The 27,599-nt window shown below is 40.4% G+C and overlaps 1 protein-coding gene across 1 annotated transcript in view; it reads right to left on the reverse strand.

Moving 5' to 3' along the window:
- The window catches only part of GHR (growth hormone receptor), a gene marked incomplete at both ends in the record, with an annotated part of 65,431 nt that extends 40,145 nt beyond the window's left edge, over positions 1-25,286 (reverse strand). The window contains one exon of the mRNA XM_080362115.1: positions 25,217-25,286. Coding sequence (XP_080218241.1) covers positions 25,217-25,286 — 70 coding nt within the window. The remainder of the gene's footprint in view (positions 1-25,216) is intronic.
- Between the last annotated feature and the right edge of the window lie 2,313 nt (positions 25,287-27,599).

Raw genomic sequence — 27,599 nt, forward strand, 5'->3', positions numbered from 1 at the left:
TGCAGCCCCTGTGCAGCCCATGGTGGGGCTGGCTGTCCCCCTGCAGCCAGGGAGGTCTGTAGGGGAGCAGATCTCCACCTGCTGCCCGGGGAGGACCCCACGCTGGAGCAGGTGGATGCCTGAAGGAGGCTGTGACCCCATGGGAAGCCTGTGCTGGAGCAGGGTCCTGGCAGGACCTGTGGTCCCATGGAGAGAGGAGCCCAGACTGCAACAGGTTTTCTGGCAGAATTGTAACACATGGGGACCCACGCTGGAGCAGTTCCTGAAGAACCACAGCCCCTGGGAAGGACTCATTGGAGAAATTAATGGACAACTGTGTCCCATGGGAGGAACCCCACACTGTAGTAGGGAAGAGTGTGAGGAGTCCTCCCCATGAGGAAGAAATAGCAGAGACAGCATGTGATGAACAGACCATAACCCTGATTCCTCACCCTCCTGTGCCATGTGGGGAAAGAAGTAGGGAAAATTGGGAGTAAAGTTACATCTCAGAAGAAGGGAGGAGTGGGGAAGGCGTTGTTAAGATTTGGTTTTATTTCTCATTATCCTACTCTAATTTGATTGGTCATAAATGAAACTAATTTCCCCAAGTCAAGTCCATTTTGCCTGTGACAGCAATTGCTGAGTGATCTTCAGCCCATGAGCCTTCTGTTATATTTTCTCTCTGATGTCCAGCTGAGGAAGGGAGTGATAGAGTGGCTTTGGTGGGCACCTGGTGTCCAGGCACGGTCAACTCATCAGAAGGTAACAGAAAACAAACCCAGTTTCTTCATCTTCCCCTTGTATATCGTGTGTTCCCGTCCTCTATCCATCCCAGTGGCCCTCCACCAGCCTGCCTCCAGCTTGTCAACAGTATCTGCAAGTATTCATAAAGCTCTCCAGATTGCAGAGTCCTGCAAGAACACACTGACTTAACAACAGTAAACTAAATATTATGAATAAATTTTATGGATCCTTCATGATTCAATAGAGAAAATGATTGCTAGCAAAGTAGTAGATCTGGTCAGTAATTACAGCAGAGTATAGGGCAGTTTCTGCAGCCATGTGCTACAATAAGGTTAAAGAATAAAGCTTATTTAGGAATACAAATATTAGGTAGAAAATGTCCTGAGGAGTCTGGAAATAACTGAAAGCACATTTTGTGTAACTACAGGTTACAGATTTTCAGTTGCAATTCCTTTCTGTTAGAATATTCCACTTATAGCAAAGCCACATATTTCTGTGAACTGAGATGATTTTGATGCACTTCTGAAAAATATTTCAGAAAAATAAAGCTGCATTAATCACCTTCTTTACTTAGGAATTGGAAACAGTTCTTGTGACTGTCAGTTTGTTTGAACTTCTGTCTAGAGAGAAGCTCTCCAAATTATCCAACCTCTCACAGGGAAACAAAAATTGACAAGAACTCCTCTGGCATAGCAAGGAGTATAACCCTCTCAACGAGGTTTTATGGATTTGTCAGGCCACAGTTGAGCCTTCCTTGCCCTCACGAAGCCTGTCTCCTCTCTCTTCATTATGCAGAGAAACAATGGGGAAAGCAGAGACCATGTGGCAGCAGTTACAATATTCCCAAATGAGAATAAAAATGATGTATTTCTAACAATGCTTGTCATTGCAAGTAGCAAGGCTGCCAACCTCATTCCCACATGCCTAACACCACGAACTGTGTTAGTGACTTTGGGGAACTGCAAGGCGAGGTTTCCTGGAAGCATCCTTCCTCCACAGAGCACTTCAGGATGGCAATCGGACAGAAGAGCCACATCAGAGCCGCTTGATGCCACTTATAACACCAGAGATGCCACTCTGCTCCCTTGCGCATGCCATTGTGGGTTAAGTGCCCACCAACAGCTCTGCACTCCAGTGTTCATCCATGAGACATAAGATTGATCCTACTTCTCCAGCTATACTTAAAAATACATTTTAATCGATTTTTCTAATAATTAAACTATTTTGGATTAGGCTACAAAGGCTGGTAAAAAAAAATGCACTGAAAACATTGGCATTTGTAAATAACAGTCTGTCCGGTATGTAAAGGATTGTAGTCATAGCGTTGAGTGAGAATTACAGAAACTTTGCAATGTAACTCCAAATATTTATTGATGGTACTATTCTAAAATAATAATAAACGCCACCAAAACAAAAAAGAAAAAAACCCAAACCTTTTCATATTTAGCATGATGATTTATTTGAAATCAAAGGGCTACATATGCTGAGACTGGTACATTTAAGTGTCCAACAACGATTTCAAATTTAGAGTTAAACATATACTATTACTGTATTTTTAACATCTTTAGAATTAATAAATACAGTAACAGTATAGTAGCAGCACTGCTAAAAGAGGTTACAGAAAAATACTTTAATTCTGCCTGGCTCTATGTTCTTTGTAGGAGGCAGTTTTACTGTCTGTCTTGGTACAGCCATTAATACCTTTGCAGCTGGTCTGTCTCTTTTACACAACAATGTGACACCAAGAGAGGAAAAAAAAAAAAAAGATAATGTGGTCATTACACTGCTAAAATGCTTCTGGATCTGGGGACAGGAGGAAAAATCTGTAGATGTTTTAAATGTATTTTTGGAGATAAATTATGGAGGTGTCTCTTCTAACTCCTGTGCAGTTCTGGCATACCCAAATAGCAGATGAAGATTGCTGCTGAAGATAAGCAGAGGTCACAGGCTTGATTTGCAGTGTTATCTAAAAAATCCATAACAGCTGTCCCCTTTCCCTCCCTATCTTTACAAAACAACTGTTGAACTGTTCTAACAAGTTCCTGCTTCAGCTTCACATATTCCTTTCCTATCTGGCACAGTACCTGCTGCTATGATTTCCAAATGTCCTCTTGACACACGCTCAGTGCACGCACTGCTGCATCTGCTACTAATTAGGGAGGGATATTTAGCCAGGTTTGAGAATGAGGCTCTTCATCAGGGAAAGGAGACCTGCAAGTTAAAAACACTTTTTCATTCAATTTCTATCACTTTTTATACAAACCAAAACAGAAATAAAAGAACCTGTGAAGCTTCTCCAGAAGGCCAGCATATCTGTATCTGTGCAAACAGATCCAGATTCCTCCCCAAGATGCCGGAAAGTGATTTCTTTTCTTTCCTTTGAACTCCCAGTCAGACTGACATTTTTCCACATACCTGCCCATGACAGACCTTTTCTATCCACAGTTGTTAAAACTCTGTCTAGGCTTGCACAGACTGAACAACAAATTCATACTGCCTAATCCGGCCAAAATCACAGTATGTCACTGTGGAACAGAAACAGCAGATGAAATTATCAGCACGTCAGCAAACACACACAATGGATGAGAAAGCCCTTCTCACCTAAATTGATTGAAAAGGCTTTGCAAACATTTTGGTGCAAAGGAACAGGATATTTAGTGCCAATAAATGTGTTGTGCTAAATTAAAGTACAATCTTGTAATGTTAAATCAGTAAATACAGTGCTGTTAACTCCACAACAACATTCCCCTAAAGGGTAGGTACTTCAAAGTATAGACTCTGTCATATTCGGCAAGTTTGTATCCTGACTTGCATAATGGATTTCAATATCCACAAGCGGTCATCTACGTAAGAGCCAGCAAAGCTAAGATTCACTTAATTCGATTTTAGACATCCATGACGTACATAATGCAGTCAGCAGCCTTTACAAGCAGTGGAGAGAAATAGGTGCAATTCGTATAACATTTTATGGACGTCTACTTCAGGACAAACAATCCTGGTTGAAGCATGCCCATCATCCTTGTGTTACAGTAAATCAATCTTCTAAAGCACCTCTAGCTACACATGCCTAAAATTTCCCCAGCAATGTTAGATAAGGAAGATTTACTTTCAAAATCCAGGTGATGTGAGTGCCTCAGTGACAATCTTTTACCACAGACACCAGATGGGCCAACTGAAGGAAATGCTCTGCAGGATCTGCAATTAGGGAAGAGCTGGTGGGCAATGTGGAGATCTACAGCAGCCTCAGCTGTGGACACCACGAGAGTTTCAGAACTGGTGAAGGCAGCAGAAGGTAAATTCTGTTTCAGCATAAAGACTGTTGTTCTTTTTTTTATTCCCCAAAGTGAGGGTGGTCAAGGACAGCAACAGGTTTGCTAGGGAGTTTGTGGAGCTGGAGACATACAAAACTTGACAAGGCCCAGAGCAACCTGATCTAACTTTAATCTCAGCCCTGCTTTCAGCACGTGGCTGAGGTGGCTGGACTAGAGACCTGAAGAGTTTTCTGCTGATTTAAATTATTCTGTGCTGGAATGATTCCACGACTCAATAGCGACCATGCAGAATAGTTGCCTAACCGCTAACTAAGCATGCTGTGGTTCTTCTTCAAAGAGAGATTCAGAGATTAAAATATTCAGGTGAATATGCAAAAACTTACAGTTAACACACACATATAAACACTTGCTGCTTCTATTTCCATCTAGTGGTCAAATGATGTTCAATTTTTCTTAATCTTCTTCCACGCACTAGTCTGCTTTTTGTCTTATCCCAAAGAGTTTTAACACAGCTCACGAAAGAGCTAGAAAATGAACATTTGTAGAACAATACATGAAATTGCAGATTCATTGCAGGTTGTTCACCACAATAACATTTGGAAACAGGCTTCCAGGGCATTTGGCAGCAAGATTAGGAAAATGATAGTTCCAAATCTCTTAACCTACCAAGAGTGTTTCCAAGAGTAAACCTTAATGTCTCCTTAGAACGTCTTACTATCCCCTCACAAAAGAAAACAAATCTGAAAAACATTATCTTAAATACTTGTGCCTCTGTCAGAAAATATTGTGCCACTCATTACGAAGGAATGCACGGAAGCAAACATCTCCAATTTCCGTGACAATACTGCACGTAGACTTCAGCTGCGTCTACTCATAAGATCATGTCAAGGCAACATGAGCCTGATTAACTTAAGCCATGATTTGTTTTCAGAGTGCGATATGTCCACTTTTTAGAGACTCATCTTTATAAAGATCCTTAATCATTCTCCAAAGCATAAAGAAAACTGTCCAGCAGAAAACTGACTGCAGAAAGAAAGGTCAAATCACACATTCAGCATGGTGAGAAACTTGCTATTTCCTAAATTTGAACAGAGCTTGTTTGCTTCTTTCTGGAGGCCACCTAACTCAAAGCATCAATACATTTTATGTCTTGCAATCCAAATTTCAAAAACATAGGAATAGGTTCCTGTGCTGACTGTAGTACATATAGAGCTCTATATATGAGCTCTGGCTGGTCATCAACTAAAAATATTGCCTGTCTTGTTATCATGTTGTTTTATATTAAGAATATGTAGTTGATACAAATCCCCCTTTTTCCATCAGGAAAGAAAAAGCCTAAACCAGTTTTTGCTGGAACTTGCTTTGCATTCACATGCAGACAAAAGCAGTATTAGACTTCTTCATTTATTCCTCCTTTTTCCAGAAAGTTTCATAGTCAGTTCACCTTTTAAAATTGCTCTGGTCTTCCAGTATTTTGTTTGCATTTCCGTGTTTTGCCCAGTGAGCACTCAGAGCCACGGATTTGGTGGAACTGGCATCCTTCAGCATAGCTTACAATTTTCTAGTGTTATCTTCCCTGTACCACTTCACAATTTCTTTAGCCTCCTGTACGCCAAGAGCTCCAGCCCTCCATCCACTGGATACTGGTCTGTTGTTATATCTTCTGCTGGGAGGTCCCACACCATAAGAAAACTGGCTACAACAACCAGTGTGGAACAGAGAGGAATGATCTCCCTTGACCTGCTTGCAATGCTCCCAGTAAGGCGGTCCACTGTATGCCTATCTCACCCATCATCATTCACTTCTTTTCTTTTTCTGTTTTCTGCTCTCTCAAGTGGCACCGAACAAGAAGCTCCCTGGTGTGAGTATCTGCAGAGAGGACATTTTAATGTATTCACCATTGTTAAACAGAATGATCCATACCATAACACTTTTTTCTTTGTACATTTTGCACTTTTTTTTTTTCAGGTTTCAGACATCCTTCATATCATTCCATAAACACACCTCTCTGTTTCAGAAAAGCCAAAGTATTCTCATAAATTATAGACGGTAAATAAGTGAAACTGTCAGGATGCTACTTGCCAGGAAATTTTGATCTCAGTGGACTAAGAGCTAATAAAATCTGAAAAGTGACACCAGCATTACAAAGTCTCCATACTTCATGCTTTCAGTGAGTGGAATAGTATCTGAAGTTAAGGAAAACATAAAAATGAACACAAGAGAAATTTTCTTCCATGCCTCCCCAAACCACCAGATTTGACTTGTGTACACAAGGATCTATTTATCTTCCCTTCTAGACTGAAAGGTTAAAAAAAAAGTTGTACACAGCATTACTGGATCATAATCTATCGGTATAGTGCATACTTATAAAACATCACCTTTATTACTAACATAATAGAAAAATGCAAAACCCAGTGAAATGAGAAACCTTGCTCCCCATCAGGATTTTACTTTCTTTCTTTGCCAAGCCATCACATTCTCAACCATCACATTCCACTTCAGATTTCTGAAAAATCACTGTTTTTCTGTATCTCTGTTTCCTTCAGCAGTTAAATTAAAATAATACTCATGGAACATGTTGTGATTCTATATTCAATCTCTGTTAAATATTTTGATACTCTCAAACACAAGGTCCTCTATGAGAAGCATACCTTGTGGTCACTTTTTATCTAGATATATGGCTCTGCTACCAAGTCTGCACTGTATAAGTCACCAAGAGCTTCGTAATGATAATTTATCATAACATGTTATACCACTACTAATAATAAACTATTTTGCTTATTTTAAATCAAACTGTAACACTAGGATAGGCTAGGGATTTTTTTTTTTTTAATTATATTGCATCTTGCCTTGGACAGATGACCAGGTCATAATACTTGCACATTTGTGGCTGACGAGATTGCTTTAAATTAATGGGCACTGCAAACAATTGTGTGAAAGCAGCTCACCCTGTTAAAACAACATGGTGATTCACACCCCACAAATCCATTTTTTTTTCATTCACCAAATGTGCTAAGGTCTCATTGATAACTATTTATCCCACATTACGGTTAGCTGTACAACTCTGTCTTTAGCATAAATGAAGGAACTGGAACAGAAGACTGCACTTAAGACAGAGCATTAAACAGAGACTGAACATTGACTTCAACTATCAAATATTTTCCACATAATTCAAAAAGGCAGAGAGAGTATTCAGATTTCACAAGTGACAGCAGGTATGATAAAATTCACTATGTTCTGTATTATTTTAGTGGATAAACTGCTGCTTATTTTTGAGAGGAAAGAAAAAGAACACCACAAAATACAACCCTTAACTGCCAGTTCTCTAAAAATACAAAATACACTAAAAACTAACAACATTAGACAGCCATGCCTAAAGTATTTTACATCTAAAGTTTTTCCCTTAGAAAAGTTATTTTCAGTTCTCCAGCTACATCAGACGGCACCACCTCGCTGCCAAGAGCCTGTGTTCTTGGACATGGCTGCAGTTCCCGAGGAGGGATGAAGACTCCTCAGCTGTAGAACCTGGCTGCAGAAGGAACTACCAGAACAGATGCTGAGTGCTGCCCATCCTTGTTCTGAAATGTTCTGAAGTTTTTCTTCTGACACTTTTTTTCCTCTTTCCTCTCCTTTTTTTTTTTTTTTTTTACTCTACCTGGAATGGCCCTCATTAAATACCAACGGCAGAAAAGGAGCCAAGGACTCCCTTAAGCTGACTAGAGACTTGACTATTTCCAGTATTTTCTGTGGAAATAGCACAAATACCAGAATGCAGGAGGATGCACCAACACAGGAGCTGCCCTGATTCTGCTCTACATTCTGATTACTCCTACTCAATAACTGAACTTTTACTGGGACATAAGGTTTTTCTAGCAGGAGGTCATCAGAAGAAGGAAATGTCCCTGAAAAAGTAAGACTTTTGAGACTCTTACTCTGTTATTGCTTGCTTCTAGAAATTGGCTGTGTAATAATATTAATGTCAACTAACTTTATTTTTGGCCATGTTACTCCAGAAACCCTGTATTGTTTGCAGTAACTAGTATAGAATGGACTGGACCTAGCCAGAATTGCTTTAGCTATTCTGCACACACTGGGGGACAGCGTGAAATCAGCTACACCAGCAGTCTTCTTCCCTCTGGGGTATGGTTCCTCTGCACTGCCATCAGACAGGACCTGCGCCCAGCATCCCAGCTGTGTCTGTGACAGCACACAGGAGACACATTCATTGTTGCAGCTGTTGGTCCTTCACTTCAGGACGTTGATTTTAGTGGCATCTGAGGAATAAAAGCTTGGGGAAGGCCACACAGAGGAGGACCTCCACAGAATCTGTCTCGGACCTTTGCTCATCCTTGTTGTCCTCTGCATTTTTCCAGCTCTACTGCATGTTTTTGGGGTGGGGACGAGTAGAGCTGCCATGAGCAGTGAGCTGACCTTCTCGGGGGACAGCCTGCCACAACAGCAAAATCCCAGCTCTGACTCAAAATGTTTGGAGCCTGTGAATTTACGTGCCACGCTAGGGTTATGTTTTGCTTTAAAAGTATTGTTCTACATTTATCTAGACTGATTTTCGTGTGCTGATTTATTACCCAGACACTCGCCTTGTAAGGACTTTCTGCAGCCCTTCAGCTGGCCATTTACAGTTTAGTGAAGCATTGGCGAACTTCTTGTTTTGCAAGCCTCAGCATTTGCCTCCTTTGCAGAGATGTTTATGAACATGCAGAACAGGTCCTGGCACAGAGGCCCAGAAAAGCCACCCCCCCTCTCTGACTCCCGCTCCTAGCTCGTTCTGTATGTGCACACTCACGATGACTCAAGATGAAAAAAAAAATAAACCAATCACACTTGAAAACTGAATTTTAAATAGTTTCCTGAGCAGTTGTACTCTCACATGTGGCTTTGCTGGTTTGGCATGTGCTTGTTTCATGGAAGCGTCCATCCAGAGACAGGAACATCACTCTGTATCTGGCCTAAGAAATGTCATTGTTCATGCTTTATAAACTTTTGAAACACTTTTATTCACTGATTCTGCATGCAATGTGAAATTAAGCTGGAGATATCAAGAAACAGCAGAAAGAGGTGAGAAACTGATTCAGCAGCAACTGATACCTGTTCAGCGAAATGGTTGCAATCTAGCCCTGCCTGAGGAGCATATATTTTAAACTTCCCATACTATTTCATTTTTGAGGATGGAAGAAGGATTTCAGTTTCCACAGCTTTCAAAACAGACCATTGAAGTACACAGAAGAATAATAATAATACTAAAACAAAACAACAACAACAACAAAGGAAAAAAACCTAGCCCCTTCTAATACCCCAACACCAAACTGAGATGCCCAATATATATATTTCTGTCTCCTTTAGAGGAATTTAATTTGCTGTATTTTGCTGTGTTTTATGATCAACAAACTATTTTAAGCATCTAAATTGCCACATGATTCACCCTGATGATAAAAGCCAGAACACATTTGAACTTCGCACACATCCATCTCCTCTTGTTTTTAGTGCTTTAGAACTGCCCTAATGTATTTACACAGGTTAGGCACCTTAAAAAGCTGGGACACAGGAAACCTTTGGGCTAAGCTCATGTCACAGCTCAACACGATTAAAGTTCACAGTAATAGATAAGAAAAACATTCAGAACAAGCTACAACAACAAAAAAAATCAAAACAACCGTTTGGCAAACTCTTCAAATAGCAGAATTTTGTTGCTGAAAACATGATTAAGTGAAATTTTCTCAGTTATTTTAAAAATGCTTTTATTACAAATTTTTTTTTTTGTATTTCAAAATATAAGTTGGGCAAAAGGATTAAATATGACATCTAAAGTATATTATTATGTATTACATTTCATGCTTTAAAGTAATCAATGCTCCTAAGAATTCATCTTCTTCAGTAAAGGTATTTTACAAAGTGAAAGAAAAATGCAGTCAAATAGAAACTCCCACTGTGCCCACAGTTCTACAGTCACAACTATTATATGACAAATATCTGAATACTTCTATGCAATTTCAAGGAATTGAAACCAGTGATTTATCTACTTAGAAATTTACAAAAAATGCTTTAAGTGGCCCATGTAGCACACACAAAATATTAAGGTAACTCACCAAAAATACAGATAACAGTTAGAGAGGCTACCTTGAGGATGGAAAAGCAACTGAAATCTGCAATACTGATATTTCACGAAGATGCTTTCTAGGATCATTAAAATCTTTCGTACGTTGAACCATCTTCTGCCTGCATTTAAGCAATTTGGTTTAACTAATTCTCAAAATTCTTTAAAACCATTCAAAAGGAGTAAAACTTTCATTAAAAATGTTTTATATTCACATGCTTTTCATAGTGTCTTTTTTTCATTAGTAAATTACTCAAACCAGGAAAGTGAGGTAATGCACAACAGACAGCTACATAAGGAGATGTTTAATTTGCTACTTTCACTTTCATTATTGTTAGTTGTTACTTTCACAATGATAGGTAAAGGATTTTAGCTGGGTCTAAAATGTCCTAGTTGAAATTAAAACTGTAACTTAAGGAACTACAAGGACACAAACAGTATGATAATCAGACGTCTATCACTTCTCAAAACCCCACTACTGCAGTCATCTTATCTTCCTTGAAAATCCAAGTCTACGTTAGTACATACATCATAATCAGACTGATAATACATACATTCTCCATCTTTTTAGACTAATATAACCCTCTCAAAACATAAAAGGGAGTACTGCAGGGGAACAACCTGATAAAAGACAGAAATCCACACAGTTTAGGGATCACTAAGGTCCATGCTTGTGTGACACCTGTGGCCTGTCTTTCATTTTGGAAAGGACCTGCTGGTGCTAAAGGTGCTCACGCACACCACAGAAGTGCCAGCATGGAGCAAGTGTTTGCTTGCTGTCCTAAACGGTGTTATAACTGACATTTATATGAATCCAGTCAGTATTTGGGTACACAGAAGGAATTGGCAGGTGAGACTGTTTTGAAGGCAGGGAGGAAGCCAAGCACTGTACTCCAGTGCTGGTGTTTCTTTCGTCTCACTCAACGGTGCCAAATTCACAGTCCAAAGCAAATAAGCAGCTCAGCCAGTGACAATGCAGCCTTTTCCACAACATTTCATCAATATGTCTTAATGTGCTTTGCACAGATCCTCTCTGAAAGGACAATGGTGCCCTTAAAGTCCTTGCTCTGCTGACACAAAATAGCGAAACAATTACATTCCTTGACTCTAGTAATTTTCTGAAGTGGCTTGCTAGCAAGCAGCTTGGCTTCAACAGCATCTAAAGACTTAGAGAAACTAACCAGCTTAAAAAGAAGTCAAGTCTAACCTGGCAAAGAACGTATCTAGAACTGATAGAAGCACCTGCTTCTAAAAGCACCTTCAACAAGCACCTGCTGGTCAGCAGAAACCATGAACCAACAGGACCCCCTTCTCCTGTCCCAGCAGAGACATCTTGGTCACCACCTGCCACCATGTGCGCCTGCATCACATTACAGCCTCTCCCAACTTTAGTCACCTGAACTGAGATTTTCTAAATCACAGATATGTCTCGTGACAGAAGTATTTTAGAAAGCTTCACACAAGACAGTAAGGCCTTTTCTGAATAGTAGAAAGGGGGAAAATAGGCTCACAACTCAAAACAAAATGAAAGTATGTACTTCTTTGAAAAGCTCCAACACCTCCATTTTTATGTTCGGATCACATTATTCTGTTGGGAGAAGGGCTGCAGGGTCACATGAGCAGCAACTAAAGAAAGAAAAGTGAGAATTTTTCATATGCTCTGAGCACAGAAATGAATTGAAGCAGCGCCAAGGGGCACTCTGGGTATCTCAGCTACTCGAGCAGCCACACAAACAAAGTGTTCCAGGTCCTGCTGACACCAGCAAAATCTTTAACACCAAAAGCCACCTTTCTTATCTGACCTTGACCATGCTACACCAGGGAAGAAACATACACACACGCTATGTGCATATGTTGACACACAGATTGAAGAGTGTGTCTGAACACAAGCTCCATTCAGACATAAAAGTGTGGGTGGCCATTTCGGATTCTCCCATGGCAACAGTTAGTTATGGGCTCACATTAGCACAAGTCCTTGTCTGTTGGAAGAAAAGCACAGTTTCTGCAAGTATGCAGATTTATGCAGAAAACAAGTATGTGCTGGAGGAAACTTCAGCATTTTGTCTGCTTGCTGGTGCTGTCCCCTACCTCCTGACAAACACACAGTCACCTCAGCAGAGAGGGCAGAATGCCAGCTTTGTGAGTGCTGGAGGAAGAAATGTGTTTTCCTATCATTTCGCTGTGCACAATAAATGCAATGCTGTTGACAGAGGACATTTCACAACCTCAGCAATTTCATCACCATAATATCTGAGCAACTCAAACCGATTAAGGAGTTTATCCTCAAAGTGCCTCCTCACTTTACAGCTGGAGAGCCAGGACACAAATATTTATCAATTTGCCAAGGACACAGAGGAATCTCTCTGGCACAGCCATACGCAGAAAGCTTGTTTCAGACCAGTGTTGTTATTACAGAACTTTTACTCCTCCTGGAGTCACAGGGATTTTGCCTACTTTAGGACAAATAAGTGGCTTTAGGAGCTCACCCATCCCTGTCAACACGCCTGAGCCTCATCTGAAGGGCTCAGGATATTGCCACCCCTTTGCCTTTCTGCTGAGATCCATGATGGATACTGCTGGTAGTGACAACTCAGGTAATCAGGGCACACTTCCTCCCGGAAACAATAAAAAAGTGAAAATGGTAATTTCACACCAATTGTGTGGGAGCCACCTACTAATAAAAACCGAAACAAAGGAGGCTTAAATAGTAAACCAAATCTCACTCACATCTTAGCAATGAAATAAATGCTTGAGATACCAGCACAGCTGGAGCCTTCCTGACATGTCCCATACCTTGGGCTGCAAGGATTTCAGTACACCAGCTTTGCTCCTCCTAGGGATGTGACCATCTTGTAGCCATTGCAAATACAGAGTTGAGAACCATTTTTATTCGTTATCTATGACCTAAGCCTTGCCCTGATTTAAAGCAAAGAGGATTTCTTCTTGGGCATTTTTCTAAAATTCACAAGCCTTTCTAACACACTGCATTTAAAAGCTGTGGTATATTACGCTAACAATCAAGAAATGCTGTGGAACTTGCCCAACAGCACAGAAGTCAGGGTAGCTTACCTCTAGGTGAAGGAGAGATATGACAGCTTCAGGGCTTTCTAAAAGTAATTTATTAGAAGATTATGGCAGCTTTTCATAAACTGCAGTCGAATGCATGATGGGATTACCATAAGCAAGTAGAAGAACAGAGACCATTTATTTTTAAATCCAGGAGTCCTATCAATATAAGCCCTTTTTTTTAAAAAAAAAAAAAAAATAAAATAATAAAAAAAATTCCCCACTTCACTTCTTAAAGGGGGTTAAAAGCCACATGCCGAGTCTAATATTCTATTTCTTTTAGAGACTCTGGGAAAAATAATGCTGTTTCTAGCCCGTGCATATATACAGGTATCTTGGGATTACTGGAGAACTGGAGATTTAATTGTATTTCACACATATTTGCAAGCTGCTGAGATGTAAAATCCATGGAAGTGCAAAGCATTGTCATGGTCATAACACATTTCTGAAGAGATTTCAAGGGGATATAATGAAATTAAACAGGAAGACTTTAAAAGTTGACGCTTCTCCAAGCAAGAGGAAAACAGAGCCTCATTCTATTAGGAAAAAATGCACTTTTGACTTAACAAATGGGACAAAAAACCATGTTGAATTCCAGCGGCAACAAGATCTTATCACTGAAAAAGAACATTTAACAGTAATTTACAACCAAGCCTTCTGTTATGAAGTTGGACAACACAGACCAAACCCTGTCCCTGATAGATGCAATCCGTGCAGTTTTTCCTGTAACTAGAACTGCTACTCAAGTCTATTAGCTAGATAAACTGGTGTAGCAGAATATCAAGCCTGCCGTACTGGGGTGATAAGATAACATGTCAGACTGGGAGCTCTGCAAGGAGAACATAGTTATTTTTGAGATGGTCAGCACTTCTGGAAAGAGGCCCTCACCTCCTGCAGAACACCAACTGGAAGCTGTCACTCACTTATCTCAACAAAACATTCACAAGATTGCAATACATAAAAATGTGCCAGATTCTGTAACGCATGTTCCTCCTGGTAAAAAACAAATGTTTATTGACTTGTGAAGGGAAGAAAAGGCAACCAAGAGAAAAACCTCCTTCAAACAATGAATGGTGTTCATGGTCTGAGGAAAGCAGACAATAGCAGTTAGGATATTTTTGGCAGCCCCATCAAATTCCACTGGTTTTGCCTTTGCTATCTCTCTTAACATGAAGACTCAGCTGGGAGAGCTCTGCAATATTATTGCAAGTATTTTTGTAGACAAGGATGGAACTCTACTTAACTGGCTTGGCCAGGAATGCAAGGTTAGAAAGTCTCAGCTATGACAATTGGATACTCTGAAGAGCTCTCAGTGCTTCCTTTCGGGAGCGAAGTCTTCCCTTCCACCTCTGCAAAGCATGGCACAAGCCAGCCAGGACTTTGATTTAGTTCTGAAAGGCCCTCTGTGTGTTGAAAGGCATGTGCCAAGAGTAACAAGGGATACCTTGGGTTTTTCTGATTAACTTCTACAGCTTCCTATTGTGCAGATTCTACTGAGTCAGAAAGGAAAGATAATAAGTTATTGATCTCACATCCATTTCATTACATGTGTAGTTGCCCTAGATGCAAGTGCTTTTCCCGTGAGATGGCTAGATAGATTTTCACAGCACGAAGATCTGAGCTCTGGAACCAAGTGGAGGCATCCTTGGGCAACAGGGAAATTTCCTCAGCTGAGGGAGTTACATTCAAAGCTAACTAGTCCTCAAGACCAGATGTTCCCTACAAATCCACTGAAGAATACACTGCAGAATGAAACAGTTCACTAAAAAATAAATGCTTTTTATATACATACACCAGCATTTCCCCACATTGCTCACCAATGTTTTATACCTCCTTTTTAATAAACCACTAAAAAAATCTTTGTCCTATGAAATAAGTTAATTAAGCTGTGTAGAATAATCAGACCAGTGACTTATACTTCCAAACTTGGATGACTGCCAAATATCAACACATAGCCTATGACAGAAAACACTTCTGCATTACCCTCCACCTTCAACCATTTCTGCAATGAAAGACCTCTAAAAAAGACACTAAGAACTTCAAACTAGACACTAAGCACTTCAAAATACATCTGTTTTCCTTGCAAAACCATGAATGACTAGTAATTTCCATTCCTTTGATAATTACTTTTAACTTCTAGAAAAACACTTCACTGCAAGCAAAGATCAACCCAGCATATTTACAACTGGATTAAAATGGATGTTTGGAATTAAATCCCGTATAACAGTAACTGTAGTTGACATCAGCATTTTCATTGAAGTAATTTTATTGAGTATTAACTATTAACAGCAAATAATGAATAGACTATGTTAACATTCACAGGGAAGTGAATGTAGGTAATAACTAATACTTGCCATTTCCTATCCAAAGCTGAATTATTACATTATTCTTTGTTTTGTGCTTTAGTGGTGAAGAGACAGAACAATAATTCAAAGGGTACAATGACAATATTTTACTCTGTACATGTTGTTGTTTAAGATTTAATATTTACTAATTGTTAACACAGTTTTTCCTGTTTTACAGTAGGCATTTGTGGCAAAAACTAAGCTTCTTTTAAAAGAAACGTGACACACATGGTGTTTGCCAGCCAGGCATGTAACTGCTCTGGTTATTTTGTCTTTACAAAGTAAAAACCACAGGGTTCTAGCACATAGCGATTCAAGAGTAAACTCTTGATCTAAGTGAGTTTTCAAATTTGCTTCTAAATTTTCTTTGTCAGGCTCAAAGCCAAGACTACACATCGCTGAGGGAATAATAAACAAACAGAATCCCAGACCAAATACAGAATAAACATATTTCCCTTCAGTGCATTTCCCTGAATATGTTCTGGATAACAGCTAGGGATAGCCCACAAAAGAGAAACTTGTGGGTCTGCTGAATTTTCCCAGCCGGGCCATGCTCCAGCACCTCGGCAGCGCCGTGGTGGGTGCCCGCATACATAGGGCTCCAGTGGCCGCAGTGGCCCAGAGCTCCAGTGGCCCCGAGCTCCTCCCAATCCCGTCTGTCCCTTCCCCTCCCTTGGCACTGGCAGGACTGTGCTGGTTTCTCTCCTGTCCCACTGCACAGCTTTCCAAGCAGAAAAGTACCTGACTGTTTAATTCCTGCTCGCAGGGACTGCAGAAGGGAAATACCCTCAGAAGTTTCTGCTGTGGGGGGTGATTGTTTATTCCTTTGTATCTCCTTTTGATTACTTTTTAATCCACAGAAATCCTTCCATTTTATCCCGTGGCACGTTTTATGGAACCTTGGCTACGTTATATCAAAGGCCCTCTGAAAATCCACATTCTAGGGACCAAATGACCATTTCTGTGTGCTTGTTGAAATATTTTTTTGAGTCAGCGGCTAAGGGTGACAGACACTAAGTGCCTTTTGAAAGAAACATGACTTATATAGACTCCTAAATATATAATATTTATCAATAGATTTACTAATCTATGCATTTTTCACATTTCTTTCAACTTGCCTTGCCCAGAAGACAAGTTTTCTGATGTGCAATTTCCATGAGTCCTTTTTCAAAATTGTTGTCATGTTTGCTACATCCCACTTTGTTGGTTCTAGGGCTGACATAAGCAGTAAATTCCCAACTACACTTAATATTTAACAGTTGCATTCTTTGAAACTCCCAGCAAAGTCTCCTTGGCCAGCATAAGGAGAACGAAATAGATGAAAAGATCACTAGATGATATACTAACTCTATTAGCCTACATTATGGCAATTCTACACCCCTTTCTAAAAGATTTTTAATTACCTATTAAAAATTCCTGTACTTCAGGAAATAAAACCAAATCTTCTCTGAGTTATGCAAGAATAATTCAAAATTCCCAGCAGGGTGACAATTTTCTAGAAGTTCTGCAGAAAACTAACCATTGCTGTTACTATTTAGTTTTACAGCATCCTTGTATTGTGGGCAGGAAAATAAAGCAAAACAGAAAAACCTCTGTCTTGTTAAATACCAGGACTACTTCCAGATTTAGAAGCTAGAGTTCATTCCAAGCACCTTTCCAGTGAGAGTGAAGGTCAATAGCCCAGGCCAGGTATTTTCATTCCTCAAGGCGAACCTTGCCAGAGCCTTGCCTTGGAGAGCCACACAATGGCTGAGCTCCCCAGCACTCTGTCATTCCCATTCCCACTTGCATCCTCCTGGGAAGCGGATTATCACCTGGGTACCAGCACTCTGCTACAGGGTGTAACAGGGAAGACTGGGAGGGCCGCCAAGGTTGGAAACAAGTAACTGGTAGACAGAGCCCACCGGACCACAAGTTCTGCTGGACCAAAGCATCCTCCAGATGGTGGCTCCAGGTCCCAAAGTACCCAACTATGCTGCACGTGCTGCTGCAACTCCAAGAATCAGCTGGTTCTGCTGAGGGTGGTGACCAGCACAAGGGTTTTGGAGTCACTCTGTGTGATTCAAAGATGGCACCTTGTGAGCTTGTACTCTGAAATGTTTGGTTTTTTTTTTTACTTCTGATCCCTATGAACAGCTGAAAAGAGCACCTATGCATGCCGGAGCATTGCAAACAATGTTCCCGCATTCACACTGGTAGGAACCAGGCCTCCAATTCCCAGTCGTATTTTTATTCTGTTTTCAATCTAATCCTAACTGTCACTTTTGAAGAGCACAGCACAAAAGAAAAGGCAGATGCTGCAGAGAGCCTCTTGGTTTTAAAAATCCCTTGTATTTTAAATCAGACAGTGCAAACTGCTGCACAATGATAGGTGTTTCATTATTTTAATTCATGAAAAAATGTCACCCTTTCATTTCATTGTATGCTATGAATGTGCAGTAACAGTGTTTTTTTTTCTGTACAGATAGGTGGTACTGAAAACAATTTGCTCTGCATGTGCTCCATTGCATGGAATGATTCATTATAATTCATGTGATTTGCTTTTATAATATGGATTAGTGTTTATTTGCTTGAGCTACTTTTCCTTCCCCTGATGCACAGTCAGTTTATTAAGTGAGTTGTTTGGCTAGTGCAGTACAAACTGTTTAAATAATTCACATGAAATATACAACTACATTTAAAGTACCAAAACTGCAGTTAAAGCAAAAATGGTAACCAGGAGTTTTCTCTCGTGTTAGCTCCTTAGATAACAGTAACAAACTGCAGCACACATTTTTTCATCACGACCATCATCTGATCTTCTTCATTTCATACACAGACTCAATTGCACGTGTGGGCAAAAGTTTGTATTTCAAACTAGCCTGATAGGTTCTCTTGCAAAAGCAAGCCTCAAGTGGCCACCGTCAGCCAGCAGTTTAGGTGCAGCTCACCCCTGATTGAGGAACAATTCTGGTTCCCAGGAGGACAAGTGTGTATGTGTGTGTGTGTTAGCAGCTTGGCTGCAGTCTGTAGGTCTGCCTGAGAGAGCAGAGGTGTATATCGGTATTATAAACCCTGAAGCTGACTGACCTCTCATTCTGACTACACCTGGCACTAACTACAGATACGTGGCTAATTTTTGCAAATGACCTCAAAATCCAGTAGTAAAAGGACGGCAAATTGGGGAGTTTGTGTTCAAAAGAGAAGAAAATACGATGACAACTGAAGAGCAATGAGGAAAATATACAGGATAGCAAGAATGTTAAAGATAACAAAGATAACGGGATGGGATAACTGTGGCATGAACGTTATTTTGCAGGGTGTCTGACTGAAGCTGATTGTTCATGAAGTGTTTTTGGCAGGCTTGTGTGTGCAGATATCCAAAATCCTGAAAGTCTTCAGTACATGCTGTAGTCACAGATGTGTTTTGGAAAAAAAGGACAAAGGCGGCAAGGCTCTGGCAACTCATGCTAGCATTTCAACCACGGGATCCACTCAGTTACACAAATATGGATTTCTAGAGGCACAATTTAAGGCTATCATACCTGAAAATTTCACCACAGTATTTGTATTTTCTGTGTTTTCTTAAAAAAAGATAGGCCTGTCTCCATTTCCAGCAATTAATTTCTGCTCTTAGAAATCCCAAATCCCTTCTTGTTAAAATACGATGTATGCTCCCAACACAGAAGTACAAGGTAAAATCTTTTCTTCATATAAAAGCATATATACTGTCATACTGTCTCAGACAAGACACTTATCTAAAATATATACCACTGGCTAGGAAGCAAGGGCAGTAAAGGTAACTCCAAAGTGCACAGACTCAAAATCTTCCCTTGGATTTTTCTGCTAGCCTAAGCTCTGCGTAATCGCAATGGAAAGTGATGATGGAAATACTACCTTGCCCTCTGCCAAAATGAATCTTCCCTCCAGCCAAAATGGCTCAGCTAGACCAAAGGGGTATAAACTTACGCTTCCCTCTGCCAAGCTTTCTGATGCTGGCTCCTGGAATGGCTCCATAGCGATTTCTACTACATAATGGAAGATCCTTCTTTCTCAGAGTTACTTAAATCTCTGGAAACAAGGCAACTATTCTAAAAGCTTTGTCTACAGGTAAAAGCTTTATGTCTTTGTTCCAAACAGTTCTGTCCCTGTCCACACAAACCAGGACACACTACACTGATTGCAGTTCTGCATTTTTCAGGTTTTACTGATGACTCCGCTTTGTCTTGTGCTCTGTACTAAAACAGCTGCATATAATTGAGAGAGTAGGTAACACAGAGAAAACCTTAGCAAAGACACACCAGTCAGAAGAATAAAATTACCATAATCAGCACATTATTGTCAACTATATTATGGCACTACTATTTGCAGGGGAGTTGGACCAAACGACTTTTGAAAGTCCCTTCCAATACCAAACTATTCTATGATTCTATGATTTACCAAGAGGAGGTAAGAGAGTTTGGAGCACAGGCCAAGAAAAGATTTTGCCCTTTCTCATTATCTTCTGCGATTTCCTATCAAGATTAGGATTGTTATATATGCAAATATATCTAGTCTTTCTGACTGAAATAAATGAAAAAAAGTAATTAAAAATAAAAGAATACCCTCCACATAGGAGAAATGGCTTGTCATCGCACTAACTGCAATCAATAACATTTGAGTATGTCTAAGTCATGAAACATGTTTTCAGCCAAGACTCCACACAGCTATTGACCTTTTTTTCTGAATATTTCAAGCCAAGCAATGAAGTCCCTGATACCTCCTGACTCCATAAATGATGGCACAAATTTCCATTTCTCAGCAGAGAATATGTTGCAATTCAAAGGCACCTTCCTGCTCAGACTAAGAATTTCTCTGTGCATCACAAAAGTCAAATCCATGCCTTTAGACAACACCCATCTGTTACTTAACTTCATGGTGACAGCAAGAACCCAGCTGTTACCCTGTCAATCCGGTAGCAAGACCCCTCGCCATGGCTGGCAATAGAAGACCAGGAGGATGTGGCTGGGCAGGTATGACACAAACAGAAGAAAGCATGCAGAATTATGCATGCCCAAGCAGGGCAGCTATAAGGGTGAGGCTCAGTTCAAAATGAAGACACCTATATTTTGCTCTCTTTATGTAAGGTAGGGCAAAATTCAGTTGCCTAAACATCTGTAGCTACCTCAGACTGCCTAGGGTATACTGCCTGCCTTCCAGAATCAGCTTCAAAAGGCAGAGATCTCTTACAGGCCATATGCCCTATCCACAAGACTCATGCAGATTTTTTGGCTACCTAGACGATATCCATATGATTCATGCATGGATGAATCTCATCCTTAGGTGTCCAAACTCCTAATAGTCAATGGAGAGCTAGTGAATACAGTCCCTAGAACAAAGAACAGCTGGTGGAGTTCATTTCATTGCCTGAAAACAGATTGCCTGTCCTTAAGCTTTTTATAGAGCTCTTTAAGCTTCTGGCCATTCCAGAATGATGCAGATGTCCTGCAGGTCCTGTATCATCTCTGCAAGTCCCACGCAGATGTCTTGGGTGCTCAGGGGTGTCTATAATGACAAAAAAGCCCTATGCATGGACTACAGAGTCAATCTCCAGCTCTATAATTTTGCTACTCAGTGGACACCTATACTTACAAGGTTTAATTTGTATACATAAGGCACACAAAGCAGTCAGGTACAGTAAGTGAGTAGACACCAACATCACAAAAGGACATCTTGATGGATGTTCAAAATACATTTTATATGTCTCAAAAGTGAAAATAATTAATCCTACTTCTTACATAAAAGTGAGGAAAATTGAGCATTTGAGCATAACAGCTTCATACAATAATTTTAAAAAGTTGTGGTAAAAAATACATTTCTAAAATCAGATTAAATGAAAAGAACAATAAGTTCAGGCTTGTAGCTTTAAAAATTATCACTGTGCAAAACCAGTTCACTCAAAAATATTTTTAAAGTGCTATCATTAAATATGGATGCCTCTCTAAACCTGCTTCAGAGGATGAATTAGCATAGCTGTAATAGTCAGGAACAAACTTTGATCTAGTATCAAAAATGATAAAAGACATTTCCCACTTCTTTTCACTGAGAAGAAATTAGCTTTGGAACTGCTTGAGCTTATGTATTGTTTTATTAACTGAGACTAATTCCCAGTTTATTACTCTATGTCCTTATATGACCTTGTTGTAGAGAAGGAACAAGCAGACAGAAGTTATTTTGCTTCCTGAACATTTTGTATCCTGTGTCTGGAGCAACTCACCTCAACCACTTCTGATGTAATCAGGTATAGTAAAATAAAGTACGTAGGTGTATGCTAGATGTGTATTTGAAACACCACAGTTACATGATTGTAAATACCTCAAACTCAAGATGTGAATACGTACATGAATATAAGCTCTTATTTTTTCTTGAACCATGATTTTTATTGCACTGAAGTAGGTGATCTACTCAGGAACTAGCACTCTTTCTTGTTCATGTATCTAAATAACTAAATTAAACTAAATTTTCAAAATCACACAGCTCGCTATCTTCGAAGCAACCAAAACTCCTAAGAGCCTAAGTTCTGTTGACTGGACAAAAATGTCTTCATTAGCTGTGAAAATGGGCCCTATGTCTTCCAATCCCTAAGGTACAAACCCCAATTATGTATGGTAATTACACACCTATTAGAAATTATCTTCCCATTATTGTGTTGTCTACAATTTCTTTCTGCCATTGCCTATGTTCTGCCTGTACCATCATGTGGTACCTCGAGAGCATGGACAGTATGCGGGTCAGTGTCCAGCTGGTAGGAGGCTGCAAGTCTCAGACCTGCTCAGCTCTGAATTACATGTCAATACCTTGGGCACCAGACACACTTAGTCACATTTAGTGTCCCCATGTCAGAGATGGCGGTACCTCTGTCACTTCACACTAGCCACAGCCTTGTTCAAGGAGCTGGCAAGCCAAGCTCTTTCAAAAAGAAGAGCACAAAAACTAGCTAACCTTACAGCAGAACTTGACATCAGCCTGGAGACAGCAAATGGGTGACTGTATGTCCAATATCTGGTCTCAAGTGCTGTGCAGTTCCCTGAGTGGCTGCTGGCCCCACACCCTCTCCTGCCAGAAGGAAACACGTATGGGATTTCACTGTGTGCCAAGGGTGGGTCTGGACCCACTGCACGGAGCCACCTCAAAGCACAGGCACTTGAAAGGCTGAACAAAAGCTTTATTTACTTTCAAGATATAAAAGTGTGCAGCTCTTCTGTGTACAAGTCAATATTACACTGCCTCAGCAATGTGCTTTGGTGCAAGATTAGCATGTATGTGTAATTTCTTAATGTGCTGCCATAAAAAATGCAATTATTGAAGAGGATTTTGTTAGGGAACTGTGACACCACAGATCCAGTCCCTCAGGCAACATGTCAGATATGGTACAGGTATGGAGCACATCTAATTAAGTTTATAGGAAGGCTTTAGCAAGACTGTGCTAGGCAGAGCTCTGTCAGATTGTCAGGATTTATCACTTCATAATGACTTGGGAGAAAGTCTGGATGCCCACAAGAACTTTTGCAGGTACAGGCACATTCACATGGGGGGAAAAAAAAGAACAAACCAGCTAATGAACAGATTAGATCTGATAGTCTGTCTTAAATAATGCAGGATTGCAAATGGATGTTCTCTCACGCTGTTATCTCACATGTTGCTGTTTGACTTATTCTTCCTTGTCTGACTTTCTCAGCTCAGCATTTCCCTTACTCAAAATAAACATGCTACGGCCTCAGCAGCAGCTTAGTGGTTAGAAATGTATCCTCAGGACAACAAAGCTCTGTTACTTTCACACACACAATTCTGTAATACTTCAGCAAATTAGGACATACATATTTAACCCCGTGTCTTGGATTTAAGCACAGTAACACAATTAAAATGTTGATTTTTTGAATCTTAAGGTAAGCTAATGGAAGTTACTATTTCATCAGTACAGACAAGGTCACCAGACAAGAGGTGATGCTGTGGTTAAGTTTCACTGGTAACACAGTTTGTTACCAGACTTAGGACATCTGGACCACACCTCATCTGCCAAGCATCAAAAAATCCTCATGTGCTCTCAAACCTCGAGAGAGAAATAAATTGGTCCAGCAGACTGCAGCTGGGCAGGGATTATTTTGGTCTATTGAATGAATGTACTGTAAAATAAAAACACTGGGGGGGAAGGATCAAGTCAGGACACATTCATTTTTGTTCTACTGACCATTCTGTAAGAGGCAATGAATAGATGCTGGTACATGTATCATATTTCACTGTGAAATATTGATTTTCCACATTTCAGCAGAACTGAGGAAGAATTTTCAGATTTTGTTTCAGTTCATAGGTCTAACTAAAGAGGCTGGTACACAACAGGGGAAAAAAATGAGTATATAGCTTTATTCTACAAATGCCTATCAGAAAATTTCTCTTCTTTTAATGAAATCAGATAACAGAGAAGGATTTGAAACACAATAAATAAAGGCCTCAAGCTGTTTCAGCCCAATTTTAATATGAAAATAAACATGTCACTGCTCCACACTTCCTTACACACTTGTTAAATAAGGACACTCGCCATCCATGGGACATGTAAGTAGCAGAATGAAAGTACTGCTGCAAGTAGAAAATGGGAGTAGGGATCAAAAGTGAAAACTTGATTCATTTATTGTCTTCAATGTCAGATACACTAGGAACTCAAACCAAATTTGGTAAATGTTAAAGAAAATACTTTAATTCGCAAGGGAGGAGAGTCTTACAGACGAACTGGTGACTGATAGCACAGAGGACAAATGTCTGAGCCACACACATAGAAGTAAATAAACAGAAACTTGTGTTTTCCCTATCCAAACCCTTTTTTTAATAAATCAAATCAGCAAACTGCTCTTTATGAATTTCTTTGCTAACACTGATTTTGGCTTGGTGGTCAGGAGGGGCACCTGCTCTAAGGAACCACCCTACTGCTCTGCAGCTCTGGGAGAAGCACTGACACACATCTAAAATTGGTAATTACGGAAAGCTGCTAGTGCTCTCTCCAAAGGCCAAAACAAAACAGACCAGACCAGATTGAGTTGTATTTGTTTACAGAAGATCATAACCAGCGTAAGCAGATCAGTCTGACACAATGTAAAATTCCCACTGGAGGCAACGGGAATTTTTTGTTCTAAATGGGTAAAAGACCAGTCCCAGAGGACAAGATAGAGTCAGGGCAAACCTCCAAGTGATACAGAAATGGTTTTAATTCACTGCTGCATGCAAGAAGAAAAAGCATCAGAAAAGCTCAGCTGGAGTGACTACTTGCATTTAATTTAGAAGTTTGAAAAATCGAGGCAAATAGGGATGGAAAGGAAAACAACTATGGACTTAAAGAAAAAACAAAGCAGTTTATATAAAAATTTAACCCCATACAATTATTTAATAGCTTCACTGCTCAAGCAAAGACAATCCAGACATCTAACACCAATACTGGATTCAGGTTGTTTACACACTACACATCTAATGCTGCCTATGAAATTCACCTTCAGTCTGCAGTGCGTCTCAATCTCACACATCTTCTTGACAAGAATTATTTATGTGCTTTTTACATTATGTACCCAGGTTACTGCCATCAAGAAACTTACACAGCCCTGACAAATATAATAGAAAATACTCTTTATATGAAGCTATATACATATATATATATGTATAAACTGAAAGGCACAGAAAGGTATCATAAAACTTACCATCACTTGCAGAAAGTGAGTCATTTGCACAGACCAGCACCAAAGTAAGCAGCAGATGCCGAAGATCCATACCTCTAATTCTGTAACAAATAAAAGACAATAAGAGAGTTTCTTTCTAAACGAATATTACTAACTAATATGATATGACATTTAAACTATTAGAAATTTTTACTGAATTTCTGATTGGATTTAAACCGTGAGTGTATTTAGTTTATCGTTTATTGCCTCAAAGTCAGTATTATCTTGGAGTCTATGACAGAGAGTAAATACTATTTTTACAAGAGAACTAGCTTATGAGTTTCTAGTTCATTTAATATAGAGCTGAAAAAATTAAGTAAGGAAGGGCATAAGCTGTGCTACGCTGGACCTGCAGGCAGTGCAACCTCCTGCACAAAATTGTACCATGCCCCTAAAAGCTCGTGCGATGTCCAAATGCAACAGGGAGGGGGAAAACATGCATACCATGGATTACTACCTGACCTCTTACAACCATGCCAGTGAAGCACAGAGATTACTGTAGACCTTCAAAAGCAAAGCTACAACACCAAAATGAAAACAAATGGTGAAACAATAATAAGGCATCAGTTTCTTGTTCTGTAGCACAAAACTGCCAAGATACGCTGACACCCCAGTTCAGTGAGGCAGCCAAGAGAGACGGTAATAGCTCTACTTTCATATTTGACTGTAAATTGGTATGACAAACCTTGATTCTACACGGGAGTGTTTTCAATTAGACATTTTCTTTCTTTATCTCACAGGAGATTAAATCAGCGCTGTTCAACCAACCAAGCCCAGTAATGAGTAACAATCTCTAAGTGGGTGTTACTGATTAGAAACTGATGTTGTCAAATCTGGGTTTCAAAAACTAGCCCTTCTCCTGGTAGAACTAACAGCGTTTAAATGTAGTTAGAAACTGCAGAACACAAGCATGCTCAGTATGTAAAACTACGGTCACAATGAATTTTAGAGATGATTCCCTCCTTAATTTTCATACTCCAAGAAAACAGATGGAATCACACTACAGAAAAAGCCAAAACTATTATTAACTCCAGATTTCTCTTTCATACTGTATAGTACAAAACCTGAAAATCAGACAGTATTTCTCACATCCTCATTAACACAATTGCTCAATAATTCTCGAGTTTCAGGCTCAGTCCAGGAGGAATCTATTCCAACCGCTCTAGGCTAGCAGAGTTTAACCCAAACTGGACAGGCCATGCAGGAGGTGCTCTTGTGACACCCACACCACTGCGGGGATGCTCAGCTGCATCGCCCGCCCCATGGCCAGTGTGAGCGGGGACAGGGCAGCTGCACGGAGAGAAGAGCTGCGAGCTCTGGGGACCTGCCAGGCACCAGGCAGGGCTTTCCCCTGGCCAAGCAGACATGGGTGTCTCCAAAGGCGACTTCCCCATTCTCAAGTGGATGTAGAGGAAAGAAGGGGTATGGTGAGGTGGGAGGCCCTTTAGCAAGGATTTGGGGTAGAGTGAGAGTGATGCAGCCTGGGGAGTAGGACCAGGATCAGCAAAAGCTGCAGCTGCTGGAGTGCACAGGGCTGGGAAAAAGTTCATAAATCAATCACAGGCCAACAATCCTCCTGCTCTCAGAGGGGAGCTACACTGGCACAGCACGACGTTCATCCAAGATCAGCTACGTTTTCAGCAGTTCAATTGTTCCCTTGCTCCATCTATATTCTTGTTTAAAGAACTCTTACTGTTTCTGATTAATAAATCTTCCACAGAAGTGCTTCTCTGTATTTGTCAGTTCCTCTCCTCTTAAACTATTTCTGCCCTGTCAAACAGTCCCTCCTCCCCTTCAGATCTTCCACTTTCTCCCTAAAGTTTCCCTTTCTCTTTCACAGGCTTGAGCACAATGCCACTTTTATTTACAGCCCTCCTGGTCTCTCCCTGTTGCAACACCCAGACATCTCATGCTGCCTCCATATTCACACTTCCCTGGTCTCCCGTGTCCATCAGCCTCTGCTGATCTTCCTACCACTCTTTTCCAAACTTTCCTATGTCTTCCTGACTAACAACAAGAAAAGCCCAAACCCTCTCAGGAGCTCTCCTGCGAGAACAAATGTCATCAACAGAGTCCATCATTCACAGCACATCTGTGGACAATGTTTCATTTTTCATAACTGCACTGACCAACCCCATGGTGAGACAAGAATCACACATGCAGCCCTCAGTCCCTACATCCAGCATGGCTGTCCCCTCCATCTCTGTGCTGTGACTGGCAGCCACCACAGCTTCCCCCCTGCAAGAGTGGTTTGACAGTCAGAGCACCAACCCAGGAGCATGGAAATACATCCCAGAGGTCAGCAATCACGCTGAACTTCAATAAGGTCTTGCTGCTGCAGATGAAAACAATTCCATTCCAGTAC

This window comes from Nesoenas mayeri (assembly GCF_963082525.1).
Source record: "Nesoenas mayeri genome assembly, chromosome: Z".
NCBI lineage: Eukaryota > Metazoa > Chordata > Aves > Columbiformes > Columbidae > Nesoenas > Nesoenas mayeri.